The 16368-nt window shown below is 34.4% G+C and overlaps 2 protein-coding genes across 2 annotated transcripts; one reads left to right on the forward strand and one right to left on the reverse strand.

Annotated features, from left to right (window-relative positions):
- Positions 1-1840: 1840 nt before the first annotated feature.
- Positions 1841-15662, forward strand: LOC115448614 (probable chitinase 10). Its single transcript, XM_030176087.2, has 6 exons — positions 1841-1966; positions 12560-12729; positions 13591-13704; positions 14322-14457; positions 14750-14870; positions 15230-15662. The coding sequence occupies exons 1-6, from the start codon at positions 1960-1962 to the stop codon at positions 15405-15407; spliced, it is 726 nt and encodes a 241-aa protein (XP_030031947.2). The 5' UTR covers positions 1841-1959; the 3' UTR covers positions 15408-15662.
- On the reverse strand, positions 4708-7602 carry LOC115448610 (uncharacterized protein CG4449). The gene is made up of 2 exons (XM_030176083.2): positions 6100-7602; positions 4708-4800 (listed from the first exon to the last, which is right to left on the reverse strand). The coding sequence occupies exons 1-2, from the start codon at positions 7316-7318 to the stop codon at positions 4733-4735; spliced, it is 1287 nt and encodes a 428-aa protein (XP_030031943.2). The 5' UTR covers positions 7319-7602; the 3' UTR covers positions 4708-4732.
- Positions 15663-16368: the final 706 nt, after the last annotated feature.

Genomic DNA, 16368 nt, shown 5'->3' on the forward strand with positions numbered 1-16368 from the left:
TACTTCATACATTTCTGAGACTGAATCTAGCCCATCGAGGTGACCCATCTTATCGCACTATAAATTTTCTTAGTACGTATACCGAACGCATTAGCATTGTAAAACTTTACATCGTTTCCTGACATTAGCTGCTACCTCAGTCGACCTGACCCGTACATACTGTAGAAAAATGTTTACAGCGCGGCTTTATCACTTTATAAATTAATAATGAATGAAAAATGATTTAATTTGGGCTCTAAAATTGATAAAACATAAAAAATCCTTGATTAATCATCATAGCCTTGTGCAATGACTGATGGCCCGACTGCAGTAATCAAAATGCCAGATGTAGGGCGGCCGCTACAGATAAAATGCAATTTTAATAAAAATAAATGAATGTTTTAATTATGCTAATAATAGCCTTATATCACTAAGGTTACTTCCGAGAATCTGTATTAGTAAGCAGCTCACAATAGTACTAACACTAGAACTTTGAATTACCTACCTAAAATACACTATGTGATACTGCACCATTCTAGCCACTCTGAGCCATTAGATGTTAAGACTCAAGAATTGTCTAAGCACAATATCCTTCTTTGCACGTAAGTACGCATATAACTTCATAAACTCTGACTGAGCCTGGTTATCCAATTGATCCTGCGACTTCTGCCTTGTAAATTCGTTCCGACACTCGTACGTGCCAGACTATAGTTGCCTGTCATATGAATAAGATTTGCTATATAGGAGACGGACCGACGTTTCTTTGGACTATTAGTCATTGTTTATGGACTACAAGATGTTGGGTGCTATTCTCAGACTTTTCAATTTGAAACATGTTATCTTAATGGAATTTGTACTGATATAGCCTTAGACTCATGCTCTAGCGCAGCGAAATGTGTATACCTTAATCGCGTAACCCTTTGACAATAAAGGTAGGTATGACTAAGGAAATTACCAAGATGCGCTTGCGCAATTAGTGATGTTAGAAGCAGTGCCTAGTGACGGACTCAGTATTTATTAACCCGTATATCAAAGTGAAACTAATTGTCTGACATATTAAAAAAATATATATAAGTATTCAATATACGACCTTTTTTCATATTTGAATGTAGCAGTTAAAAATAAAATGGAAACTGTGGGTTATTCCTTCTTATTTAATATGTTTATCGTTCGGTAAATATTAAAAGGGATGACATCCTCCATCTGGATTTTTAAAAAGTTGTAAATCGTTATCTCGCGTTATCAATAGATATAAACTAACTTTCCTTCCTTATTTATTACGTCGCATAAAGCTAATCAATTAATAGTAATAATTCTTATTTTTAAAACGATAAAGCCTATATCTCTTTGGTAGCACAATCGTATTGTTCTTTATTTACACAATTAAAAGTATGTTTGTCTTTCTGTTGCGTTAAATTGTTTAAGGATGTTTTATGTTAACACTTGCAAATAATTTCCCATTACTATTAATCATACCAGAATTTCGCTACGCATAATACAATTTCTCAATCGCTACTAAAGTAAAAATATTTTAGATTGTATTGTTTTCTGGAAATACGTACCTATAACAGAGGGAAGCAGCATGCTAAGATGGATATAGATCTTTCTAGGTCCTCCGCTATTGGCAATAAATTTTAATTTTAATCGTAAACTTGGATGAATGTAAGTAACCTCTGAAAGTACTTCTAATGTTATCGAAATTTTTCACTCACAATACGAATATCTAATATCGTCGATCGATAGGAGATATTGCAGCTTTTCTATATACTTTTTATCACGGCAGCGGACTTTACGCAGTTGGAGACGCGGGTAAAACATTTGGATATTAGACGAGCAAACCCGCGTTTATCAGATAGTGAGCGATATGTCATCAGACCGTAGTCTATAAAGGAATAAAACAAGGCTTAATTACGGTTTTTTGTCCACTGTTTCAGTGTGAGTGCTAAGTGTTGTGACTTTTGATAATTTTTTGTTGTGATCATGATAGGTGAGTAATTTTTATTTGGTAATTAAAAATTTACGATATTAATTGGCGACATGTAAGGTTAAATGGGGTATTGATATCCTTTAGGGTCCGTTTTAATAAAATATCCTGATTATATAATGGTTTAAACAAAAGTGAATCAAATTGAATTCCATTATCCAACGATAATAATTAAATTAAAATAATTTGCACACTAGTAGAAAAATAAAAAATAAAGAACACTTCAATGACCCTCTGCTGAAAAATTTAAAATTTTTTTAGATAGATTTTCTTTTGTTGCAAAAAATATGTTTGTTTCTAGATAATATTTTATATTTTTGGAACTTGTAAATAAGTCTATGTAAAGAAAAAAACGAATTAAATTACTTATCCTCATTCAATATTAAACCTAATAAAATGAATAAATACGCAATAATGATTACAATTATCGGTAGTTTTGGTTTATTTCGATGTTACAAATTGAATTAAAAAGAAACCAGAGAAAATTGTGATCTATTTCGGTAGACGGATAAAGCAGATGTCTCACCTGGTCACCTAGAGTTTGAAAAATTATGGGTGCATAGTAAAATAAAGGGAATGGTTACCGAGTACCAATTGACTTGCAAAGAAGATAGGGATTTTTGGATGTTCAGCTATTTCATTGATCATACTAAACTTTTCTGTTAGACAGTCCTAGTAGTACTATTGTGATTCATCTAGTATGCGAACAAAACTGTCTACAGATTGGCTTCAATTTAATAAAATAAAATGTATTAGGTATATATAACTAAAATAACTGAAATTGGCTAAAGTAGGTATCACGAAAATGGTAAACATTACCTATTTAGGTAGTGCTACATATAAGTACCTACCTATTATTTTAGATTTTTGAGTATTTTTTGATAAATTCGACAGATACCGATTTTATTTGTGATTTAAAAAATATTATCATCTAACTACAAGATTACATAAAACGTGACACTTGTTGCTTTATCAGTATTTCTAATCGATTAGAATCCGCCATATTGAAATAACGGCCAATGTCTAATGGACGACCGAGACATTGATTCCGATGTTTTGTTTCCACTTTTTCATCGCAGCGAAGTTAGCATGAGCTAATTGAGATAAATGTATTGCGGATTGGAATTTTTTTTAAAGTATTGGAAGAGTTTAATTCACGTGATATATGAATATTAAATCCTTATATAGGTAGGTGGTGAGTTCATTATCTATCAATCTTCCTTCGAGTATTGTAAAGAGGATACTATGTTTAGATCCAATACATAATCCTATTTTGATATTTAGTTGTCTTCCTTAAGACTCCATAGTCTGTATGAACTGCTTGACCGCTAGTATAACGTCTAGTTGCTTGTCTTAAATTGCATGCGCTCCGTCTGGCACCAGTAGTCGACATATTGTATAGAAGCTATCTATTCCGGGACTAAATATATCTGGTATTGTCCCATCAGCATGCGCATTCTCAAAGTTTCCTGCATGGAAAAGCACAAACTTATCTAATGTTAGAATAATTGGTTAATATTAGCAGACAAGACTTGAATGCTTAACAATTCTGTGATTACAACAGTTGATTAAACTGTAGACCTCGATGATCCTGTTCATGGCATTCACTCGTACGATTTCTAGAATTACCCATTATCTTCAATATTGATACGCATAGATAAACTGTTATTAGTGTTTCTAACAACAAAACACGATAAATAGTTTGCGAAGGATTATATGGCGCTAAACTATTTCATTATGAGTACATGTTACGATGGAATCTAATCTATTATTTATGTTATAGATATATTTCTATTGTCCATTAATTTGAGGTTGCAATAATGTGGTGTATTTCATTTCTAAGAAAATTGGAAACATAACTTTTTTAATATTTCACTAGCGCTACATTACTACAATTAATTACATTTGCGTTAAAATATTTTGTTTTGTCACATTAATATCATCACCTATTTGTAAATTAAACTTATTAATTCGCATAATTTATTGTTTACGCGAAATGTCTTTGACATAAAACTACTTAACAATTTTTTCTTTAATTTTTACTCCCGATATTTCGAAGACTACAATTTTCATGGAAGCCCCGTAACTATGAAGTCTGTAAAGTCTTCAAGTTGTTTCTTTTCAACATTAGTTCGTTGACATTTCACGCAATTTCAATCAAAATGTAATTAAGATAGGTCGCAGATAGTTTTCTTTGCACAATTCACCTAAGGAACCATGTCTCAGGGTATAGCATAGATTGCAGTGTAGAGAAATGCCACACTCAACACGCAGATCAAAAGGACCCCCCCACGAAAAAACCACCCATAGTACTGCCGTGCTAAGAGCAAAAGCGGCATGTCAGGGAAGCCATATTTCGAGATAATCGCAGTTTTGTAAATATAGTTTTATAATTTTGAATGTAAAAGTGAGATGGAGAAATTCTTTTAAGGTTTTTTAACAAGTTCTAAACAAGATACCGTTATTTATGTAAGTTCATGGGATGAGTATTTCTTTAAGCTATCTGACGGCATAAATATCAAGATTTTGTTTTTTTTTTGAGATACCGCTTTTGAGCTTAGTACGGCAGAGTAGTGAGTATTAAAGAATGCGACGCGACGTGTCTTCTAAAATCTCAGGAGTCCACATTTAGTTTGTTTTGTACGTAATATTAAATTCCATGAAGCTACTAGCTTCTACAGCGAGTGAGGGTAAAAGGAAATACGCGTCTTTTTTCAAGACGAAAAAAAATAAACGCAGTAATTATATAAAAATTAAATATAATTATCATTAGCTAATAAATACAACGTCAATACATTCGCCGCCTTCCAGCTCCAAGTCTTTCGGGGTATTTTTACCTGAAACAAAATAATTTAAAATTAGTTTCTTAATACAACCACTCTGAGGTCTCGGCTCTTGGGGTTCGAATCCCGACTCGGACTAGTGATATTGGGTTTTTTATTCAGTATAATCACTACTACTTATACTGAATAAAAAAATCTAATATTATTAACCTAATGTTATTTGTATAATTCGTTTTAATTTATTTTTTTTAAACACAATAAAATTTCATGTCAATGACAAACAATCCTTATGAATAACATTGTTTACCGTCCACTGAATTCCTAGTAATTATTGGTAATATGATAAATAATACAATTGTAAACAAAAATAAGCTTTTTGAAGAATTATTTATGATAATATATATGAGTAATTTGATAACACAATAAAACAAAAAGTAATTATTTAATTCACTTTGAAACAAACATGTTAAAGACTGAATCTCTTTAGTTCTAGCAAGTTAAACTACTGAAAAATGTTTAATGCAAGCATAAGTATACATAAACTATAAAGAAATATTTTTAAATCAGTTTTCTCTTTGGTTACTTAAAACTATTGTTCTTTACTAAACCACATTCAGACAACAAAAAACATACTTGATAAAAATCTTATCACAAATCTATGTCAGTAATTAAGGACTTCATATATTGAGACAACAATGATTCAGCTACTCAATAACAATATTCCGATAGAATGTGTAACAATAAATATATTTCAATGGATTTTGCAAAAACAATAAACTTATCAATTTTCATGAAAAATACTTATTGTATTTCGCAGCTGAGAATAAGAGAATAAACACATGGATTATAAATATTGATTAACTATGATAACTGGCTATAGAAAATGAAAATATTTACCAATAGTTGTGTTTGTTTGATAAAGTAACAAAACTTAGGGGTTACTGTATCTTTCTATTAATGAATTTTCAGATTAGGAGCAGTATTTTCAAAGTTTAACCCTACATTGAAACTTACTTCTAACTGTGTGAAAAAGAAGCTTAAATGCCTCAAAATCCAAACATTGGATTGACTAATAGTTGTATGTGTCTATCGTTTAAAGATATGACCAGTTAGGAAAACAATTTGGAATAAAGAATGTATTCAATAATTTCATACTAATTTGGTAAATGAGTATGAATAGGGATGAAATTTGTTTGCTATTACACAAACAGACTGACTAAACTTTTATTGGGAGCTTTATTACAATTATAGTTTTATTAATTAGATGAGAGAGAAATTATCTGCGTCCATTGTTATCCATAAAAACCCTTTCATTCCCTTTCACCTCAGTAAATATTTAAAAGGAATTTATACCTGATATTAAATCACCATCAAAATAAAATTTTAACTTGTCTATTGGTTTCTCAAAGTGCTCGGCACACTTCATAAATGCTAAAGACAGTTTATCATTGGCCTCGGTGACAATCTCGCATGGTTTCCGCACATTCTGGCACTGGAACTTCAGTTTGATGCCGTTCACTACAACGACCTGCTTCTGTTGTTTCTTCAGTGAACTAAGACTTTGGTTAACAATGCCACCATCAATAAATTTGCAAATGTTATAATTAATGGTATCTGGAGTATCATCTGCACTCAGTATTTTATCATTATACGTAAACAACAACTTCTCTTTACCAACATTCTCCTTTGTTGCAAAGTAATCATACATTTGTGTGAACTTTTGGTACTGTCTTATTGTGAATTTGTATATCTCAGAACTCTGCCAGTACACTTTTACATTAAGCTCTTCATTTTCATCTAAGGGGTCATTCACATTTTCATTATTTGTGTCATCGTCCAATACAATAACTTTACCAGCATCTGATGAGAATAGATCTTGTTGTTCAGACAAGTCTTCATACTCTTCAGTGTTCCCTATGTTGTAGTGGAAGAAGTTAAAGACGGCTGAGTTAGACTGACTTGGCCTGTGTCTTCTCTTCCCTCGGCGACCGTTGCGGGCCGGTGTCCCCACACACCCCCGCCTTGAGCTGCTTCCTGACCCCCGTCCTCGTGCTGGGCTTCTGCCTGCGGCCCGCCCGCGCTTACGCGACGGAGCGCTCCCTCGTGCCGGGCTGGTGAATGTGTCGTCAACACTGGTCACTTTTGATAACTCACTAATCACTTCGTCCACGTGCGCCACGAGTCTAGCTCTATCTTGTGATAACCGTTTGCTGGTCCTGTGCCTCCCCCTGTCTATTGACTCACCAGGGGTGACCGCTTCATCATCTTCACTTTTCCGCTTGCGTCCGCGGCCGCGGCCACGTCCTCTTCCCCGACCTCTTGTTTTATTTTTACCGCTGTTCTGTTCAATAATGCTGTCTAATGTTAACTCTTTAGTCTGTTTATCTACATTGAACTTTGTTTGTTCTAAATCTATCTTAGGGAATTTGTTATCGGTAGTTAAGTTCTCTGTTATATCAAAACTGTCTTCTAATAAATTTATCGGCTTTGATTTATCTTGATAGTCGCTTTTCATGGATTGTAGTTTTTGAGCAATTTTACTGTAGCTATCGTCATCCGAATCCGAGGACATGTTTTACTTTTAATAAGTTTTTCGCCACTTTAAACATAAAATAAATTTGAAAACATACATAACTTGAATCTCTGAATAAAAGTTTGACATTAGCGATCATAGAGTAAATAATGTACCATAAAATGTCAATGCCATAGAATAAGTAATATTCTTTGCTTAGAATGTGATCTCAAAACAATAACAAGAAGTGATTTCACTTTTTTCGACAACGACTCAGAAATGACAACCGATATTTTTTTCTTTACGACTCTGCACTAAGTTGCATTTAGCCAAAGAGACAGATATTTCTTAAATGTTGAGTATGCACTAACCACAGACTATGTAGAAGACTGAACTATTTTCTACACAATCCAATGTCTACTTTAACAATTGTCATATAACGCCATCTATTAACGTATACTTGTAACTATAAAAAACGAAATAATAATGAAATGAAATGAAAGTGGGAAATTAATTACTATAGAACAAAAACAAACACACACAAATGCATGCCGGGTACAATTACGAAGGCACTAACTTTTCGCTATGTGTTTCGTCTCATGGTTTGACAGGGGTCACCCATGGCAGAAATTTTAGATTGAGTTGACCGACCGTTGCCCGACCTTGGTGTGGTACCGCATACAAAATACAATTACTCAACTACAGCATCCAAATACTTTCATGTTGTGAACTTATCTTTTTTAATATTAGCTAGGTCTATTTAATTTTGGATTCTTCGACACATTAATAAATTTATTCATATTTTACTAGCTTTAGTGCACGGCTCTACTCGCATGAAACTGCTTTCCTGGCATAAATATTACATAGTGCACCTCAGAGGAGCTGGAGCTAACCTCAAATTTGGGGGGGAGCGGTCAAATCAAGGACATATAAAAATATGTATGCTGCGGACAGCAGCCACACATTCTTACGCCTATGGTAATAAACAGGCTGATCTCAGAATGTATCCCACTTACCTGGCCCTTTATGGCGGGAGACCTTGTATGTATATGGGGGTCGCTATCTGGTATTTCTTACGACCAGAAATTTGTAAATGTCCTTATACTCGAGGTTAAAATGCCTCCTTAGTTCATTAATTTGCTTTTTGCAACTTCGCTCTGTTATGGAAGGAAGTGGATAATTATTATATTCAACTCCTGCCTATCTTTCCACTTGATTAATTTTGTTACGGAATAAAGACAATAGTGTTCACTGCTGATCCTGACTTATAGAAGTTGTAGTGGCAAGGGTAAGGGCGGGAAAGTCTCTACCACCAGTAATATATAAGTCTACTTGTAACAATCATGAAAAAACGTTCACAATTTTTTTACATAGGTATCTATAATAAAATTATAAGGTTGTATGTGACTTTACTCTAGTAGTATTGCCGATCGGATATGACAGTAACTATAAATCGTGCACAATACAGTAATAAATAATGTTATACTAATCAAGCAATATTCGTTAAATATCATTATCTAAAAGATTATGATTAGATATTACCTAGTACCTCATTTCTAAGGCGCTGACTTAAAGAAAAGGAATTTATCGATTTTTTTCGTCATGTTTTCATGCTTACAATTCATGTTGTTTGGCGATTGCACGATCCGATAGGGTTTATTTTTAATTTAATCCAATTATTATCGATTAATTGATATATTTCGTTAGGCGATATGCCTTATTTTAAATCAGTTATTACTTTTTTAAGTTAAGGTCAGTTTCTGGTTTAAGTAAAAATTAGGCCCTATTGCTAATTTCTTCCAAATACTTAGTGTTGATATAAAATTAAACTTTAGAGGTTTTGATAGTACGTTACCGCTGTCTGAACGTGTTATCTTATATTATATATATGCAAAATATTAATCGAACATTTACTGATTATTAAGCGAATTCGTCTAATGATTAAATCATTTTTATCTGACAAAATATTGACAACTTTTCTGTAGAAAATGTGTCTAAATGATTGTAATCAATCTTCTGATAAAAGTTATCGCCGATTAAAATAATAACGCCCCAATAAAGAGGACTAGGATAAAAAATTAAGGAAAAACAAATGATCAGGTTATATTTTTATACTATCAAGAGACCAGTTGATGAGCGGAGATGAAGCCTAATGATGAGCGGCAGACGTAAACAATAATAATGTCAGGCAAGACTTTAAGCTGTTGCACTGCGCTGGTGATCCTGTGATATTAGGTTTTAAGTCTCATAATATGATTAATTGAGGTCGTATTTAAACTAGAAGAGAGTCTCTATTATTATTTCTTTCGATTTGATCGTTAGACAATATAAATAAACGACCCGGTTTGAATTTTAATTCATGTAGCACCAAGTATGGTGGCAGATTAGTATGCGTAAAACAGACAAGTTTTTAAGATTTATTTATGTATGCGTTAATAATGACTCGACATGGCGTATTTATGTGTATGTCTGTGTTGCAGTTACATTAAAAGTGACAGAAGTTTTTGTTCGCGGCAATAAGCACATGGTGCGCACTTTCTAGACAGTCTAAGGATGTACTACACAAAGAACTTTCTAAATAATGTTTTTTGCAATATCGGGTCCATAGTGACGCGACGACTGTGTTGCGAGATCTTTATCGCCGTGGTGCAATCGGTAATTGTCATTATTACTATCACCAACTTTAATTTATCGCAGTAATCCGAATGATCGACTAAGTACGATTATTGAGAAATTAGGCTTTTTGAGGGTAGCGCCAATAACTTGCAAATGTGGCTAGGAGACTCTAGAATACGTAGTTTAAATCCGATTTTGTTTCGGTATAACTAGAATTTACAACATAGGGTTAATGAACGTATAAATATACTCGTATTTAGGTTGTCTTTTTGGCACGCAATACAGATCAAAACCTTACAAGATACTCACGAACACGAAATTAATAACTCATTTGTAAAAGCATCAATTATCCGAAATAAATTCCTAATATTCTATATGATTTTGTTTAATATTTGAAAAAGTTTTCATTTATTTCCTCTAACAAGCATTTGTTTTTATATCATTAAATCCAGAAAATAGTGATAGCGGCTTTCCTTAGGGTCTCGACCGATTATTGTTAAGAGACAACAAAGAAATAAACATAACACTATTATTGCCTGTCATGTAAAATGTGAAATACATTTCCTGTTACTTACATAGTATTTCGTAACTCAACAGTCACTGACTTGACATTATTACAAATAAAATGATATCTATCAGTCCAGTCTAGATCTAAGATACAAATCTTATTGCTTACATAGAGTACCCTCGTCCTGATTGATAATTAACAAAAGGAAAAAATTATCATTTACAGCATGATTACATTTATGAGTGTTATGCGATCATCGTCGCTATTTAACAATGTACCAAAGATTGGTCTTTGTCCTTTGATTAGGTCATTTTAAGGTCTCCAACAAGCTCTTCGCCTAGGTTCATTGTTAATGTCATAATTTACCCTTTTAAGCGAGAAAGGCATTAGTATGCATGTATAAAATGACCTCAACATTTGGTCGTACGTAAAGCAAAGCAAAACTGCCATCTAGCGTTGGAAAACAAAACTACTTATTACTGTAGCGTGTTTTCCCCGAGGGCAGTTGTATCAAAGATACACTAAATAACATAATAAAAATTCTTGAAATTTATCTGATTTGATTTTAGTAGTAATTAAAGATTATTTTAAAACAATGTCCATAGCTTTAAACATTTTTTTATCTGAATTCGAGATACATATAGGCATGGGCGCCGGGTACGGGGTGCAAGGGGGTGCACGTGCACTCCCCTGGAACAAATCACAATAAAAATAACTGAATGACAATAGGAACACTAGATCACAGACGTTTGATTATGGTGTAGCATATGCAAGTAACCGCGCGATTTTTATTTGAAAAAAAAATCATACATATAATGATATTATGTAGAACCGTAGTAAAATAACGGCGATAGCCTAGTAGGTTGTAGAACGGACTGCCGAGACGATGTCCTCAGGTTCAAAACGCAATGGCACATACCTCTGATTTTTCCAAAATTATGTGTGTATTCTTTGTGCATTATCGCTTGCTTTAATGGCGAAGGAAAACATCGCGAGGAAACCTGCACACCTGAGAAGTTCTCTACAGGAATTCCGAACGTGTGAAGTCTACCAATCCGTACTAGGCCAATTGTAAACTTAGGCCTAATCCCGCTCAGTAGTAGAAGAGGCCCTTGTCCAACAGTGGGGCAATACATATAATACAAGGCTGATATTATTATATGTAGTACCTACTTATGCAGATGCACCTCCCTAAAAGTATTCTTGGTGGCGTTCATGCATATAAGTCGCGGTAGGTACTTATCACACTGTAGGCGCCTATTACTTGCATAATATTATTTTTATGATGCATAAGCTTCTTATATGATAATATAATTCTGAGTAGCTTTTTATTAGTTCCGCTATAATCCTTTTTAGTTATCATTTAAATCTAAAATTGCATACTTGTGGATAATTTATATAGGTACTTTTTAAGTCTATTGCAATAGATTAATGCGGTTTTATTGAAATAGAAATGACTTTTCAAAATATAAATACCTAATCTAGTGTCGGATTTATATTTTTTATGAGTGTAGGCCACTTTATTTCCGCCTCCCCATGTGGGTAGGTTTATGTATTTATGTATGTAGGCTTCTAAAATACTTAATAATTTACCATTTGTTTGTATTATGGAAGGCACTAAAGTTAAATAAACGAATGATTAATTAAATGGAGGGAGCGTGCTCTGAAATTTGCCGCTCATAGGCCGCGGCCTATACGGCCCATTTAAAAATCCAGGACTGACCTAATCTATACAATTACCTTATAGATACTTAGCAAATGACAATACATTCTGCGTTTCTCGTTGGACATTATAATTATGCCGACCTTTCTGACTGCATGCTTACTGGTGATCGATGACGATTATTCGTAACTGTTCAGTGTCTTAACATGTAGACTACGGCAATCGCTAACTATATATATATCATTCCGCTGGTAGTATGTAGGTAGATACACATTTTGTCGCCTGGATTTTGATCATCGTAAGCAAGGAGTAAAACGCGCCATAGCGACCTGCTTAGGCTAATTTACGTTGTAAGGAATCACTTTGCATATTTCCGATTTCGAACAGGCATAATTGTATCTAGCGAGGGATAATCTTTCATTAGTCGATTATCTATTGGGATGTCACCCCACTTACTATTAGATACAAGGGAGTCACATTACCATGCCTGTTTCGTTTAAATTTGTCTTTACAGGTAAAATCTTGAGTTTCATGTTCCTGGTGGGAGTGGTGGCCACTGCCAATAACACCACTACCAATACCACTACCACCACTACTACGACAGACAGCTCGAGGTCGGGCGGCACCTTTAAAGCCTACGCAGGAATTGATCCTAACACACTGTCTTGTGATCCAGAAGGACACGTGAGTATCGTCAATTATTCTATCTATTTGAACTAATAATTTAACTGAATGTAGTGTAATTAAAATATATTAGTATTCTTTCTTCATTGTACATAGCTTTTGTCTGCGGATCCGCGCGCGTGAAAGTTTTTCCAAGATAAATATCTTCCCGGGATATAACTTAGCCTCTAAGGAGTGATGTAGCTTCCTATTTGTGAAAACAAAATCAAAATCGGTTTAGTACTTCCTGAAATTAGCACGTTCAAAGAAACTAACTTTCAGCTTTGTATATTGGTATAAATACTACGCGCGGTTTTGCTCGCGTAATAATTCATTCGCCGGCAATGTTTTTTTTAAAAAGTAGGTAAATATTGTTGGCGGGATAATATGTAGCCTAATATAGCAGTAATTAATAATGTATCTTCCTATTAGTGAAGCAAGCAAGCATGTTAAGTCTAACATATTGATTAGAATAATAAATAAACTGTAAGAAAGTTCTTATAAAGAACTAAGAACCTTAGGTATGTGACGGCAGCGCTCAGTTTTTTTTTTTTTTTGAGGGACTCTACGTCCCTCCCTCGTTCCCCCTATCCAGGACAAGGGGTATTTTTTAGCTTTTTTCTTTTTTATTTATTATTTTTTACATTTTTTCTGAGTTTATACATAACTATTTATCTACGGCTATTATCTTACATATATTCTTAATCTATTTATCTACTTGTATTTTCTTATATATATTCTTAGTCTATTCATCTTATATTTAAGGCTTATTTTAATTGCTAAAATTATATATATATATCATTATATACATTTAGCAATTCTTATTATTTACCTATTTCTATTATTCAGCGCTCAGTTTGACTCAGTGTTGGTTTTCCTCAGGTGTTCATGCTGCTTCCGCATTTCACCAACTGCGCGAAGTTCTACATGTGTGCCCACGGTGAAGAAGTGGAGTTCGCTTGCAGCGGGGGGCTGATCTTCGACTTTGCACAGCAGGTAATAAGAGTGTTTATTCTAGGTCGGCACTCGACGAGGGTTCTATAGCTTAGTGGTGTTTTTTATTGATGTAATATTGTTTCTACTGTAGTGTACTATCTAGTAGCGGCGATAGCCTAGTTGGTTGTGCAACGGACTGCCGAGACGAATATTCGCAGGTTCAAAACCCAAGGGCACACATCTCTGACTTTCCTACAATCATGCGTGCATTCTTTGTGAATTATCGTTTGCTTTAATAGTGAAGGAAAACATCGTGAAAAACCTACATATCTAAGTTCTCTATAAGAATTTTGAGAGTGTGTGAAGTCTACCGATCCGCACTAGGCCAGCGTGGTAGACTAAGGCCTAATCCCTCTCAATAGTAGAGGAGGCCCGTGCTCAGCAGTGGAATAGTATAAAATACAGGGCTGATATTATTGTTATTGTTATCATTGTCTCAAGGTCCCTGAGTCTGGAATTGCGCCCACTTCACTACACCCACAATGTATCCACCTAATCCAGACCTTATACACTAAAAAAACCTCCTATTTTTACACGAGATGATTGAACACACGTCATAGAAAATATTCACCTTTGTTATATAGACGAGATAAAAGTTATTTAAATATTGCTTTTAGACCTGCAATTGGAAGTGGGCTGTTGACTGCGTTCTCAGGGTACCGAAAGAGGACATTGATACGGAAGGGTCAGGCTTCGGTTCCGGAGAAGAGACCATCGGTATCTTCGGAGAGGAAATAGAAAATGGACCTATTGGTGAGATTACGTTTTAATTAATGATAGAAATTTTATATTATTATTAAACGTTGACCTTGGTTTTATATATTGTTTAGAACGTTGTTGAATTCCCAATTCTAATATGTTTATTAAAATAAGTATTGTTACAAATGCGGTCTTAAATTCTTCTCGAAATCGCATAGACGATACACCTTTTATAAGGGCACGTAGGATCTAGATAGTGTCGACTGACGACAGATGATTACCCCTCACCAGTCGACATGATTATGCCGGCTTGTTTGAAACCGAATAACATTTACGATCGTCACAGAGGTTTTGACGGCGGACGCAGCGGGCACGGTCCGTCCCAATTCTCCGGTCAACGCCAGGTTCATGATGCACGACCTGAACTGCCACAGAGCTGACTCCGCCGCGCGCCAGGTGCCTTACAAGTGAGTAAACAGTTTTGGTGAGACTTAAAGCACATTCAAATTAATCGGTTTAATATTTATGAGCTATCGCTTGCTTTAACGGTGAAGGAAAACATCGTGAGGACACCTGAGAAGTTCTCTGTATAGGGTATATTTTATTCCGGGAAAATATAAAGCGGGACTTTTATCCCGGAAAACCTTTTTCATGCGGGCGAAGCCGCGAGCATAAGCTTCTAAATATTATTGGTTGGTCCGATATCCAATACTTACAAATTACCTTTATAATATTAACATAGACTCTTGAAATTTTCGTCGCTTTAGTAGGTACCTTTCCCAATTTCCGTCATGTTTTCGATATAAAAATATGTTGTCCTCTACAGGGGTGACTGTCAAAGATACTGGCGGTGCGTGGCTGGCGTCCCGCAAGCAATGTACTGCTCCGACGGACTCTTCTTCAACGAACAAACACAGCAGTGTGATTACGAAGCTAATGCCAAGTGTGTGGCGCAGACCGAGGACGAGCTCCAAGGAGAATTTATTGTGTACAATAAGCATTAGATTAAAGGTTTAATTTCGCTGGTGGACTGGGAGGGGCCTTGAAATTCTGACAGTGCCCTTAGAATACTGAAAAGGCCCCTATGTATTAAATTATTGGAAGTGTTTTAAAATACGGTTCTTGGCGTCTACGTGCTCTGTGATTTGTATTAACCAGAGTTTCACAGATATTGACGGCCTTTAAGTACGGGCTTCTTGTAAGGCTTATACACACATTGACTGCCCTTAACTAGGGGCTTATGATATATGATGGGGCTATAACATTCTGGCCAATAATAATTCCCAGTTCCGCTAGTAAATAAATTATGCAAGACATTAAATTTTCATTATTGGGCTAGACGACACTTTTGTAAGTTGCATAATTCATGCTGGCATCAGGGACGATTTATTTTCAATAATCCATACTAACTGTCCTCTTGCTCAATATTATTTATATTGGCATTTAGGAGCATTGTATTCATATTTATATTTCTGGCATCTAAGGCTTTTTTAGAGCTTTTGATAAAAAATGTCTTCTTTTAGAAGAAAGATAAGTGATGAGCTTTTACCGCGCGTTAGCGATTATACATGGAAAAGGCAAAATAAACTTTGTGCTTATGATTATAAAGGCCAATGTAAAAAAAGTATCGAAACGCGCGACGAAAGTCTGCTTGGTAAAGCTCTATTTTTTATTTCAGTAAAACTTTATTTTAAAAATGAAGTATCTGGCGACCTGTATTTATATATTTATTGAACATACTCATGTTAGCTCCTACTCTGTCGATGTGTAATAAAATGTAACAATGTAAATAGGTTTTTTAATTATTTCTCACACTAGTTATTAAGGTATGATTAATATATTAAATAAAAATAGTTATTAATGTTTTTTATTACACTGCTATATATTAAAGCTACCCTTTTGACTTATGCTTCCTCAGTCAATATATATCTACTAATATTAATTATATTTTTATTATGCTATAAT

Source organism: Manduca sexta, chromosome 18, assembly GCF_014839805.1.
Source record: "Manduca sexta isolate Smith_Timp_Sample1 chromosome 18, JHU_Msex_v1.0, whole genome shotgun sequence".
In the NCBI taxonomy this organism is placed as follows: domain Eukaryota; kingdom Metazoa; phylum Arthropoda; class Insecta; order Lepidoptera; family Sphingidae; genus Manduca; species Manduca sexta.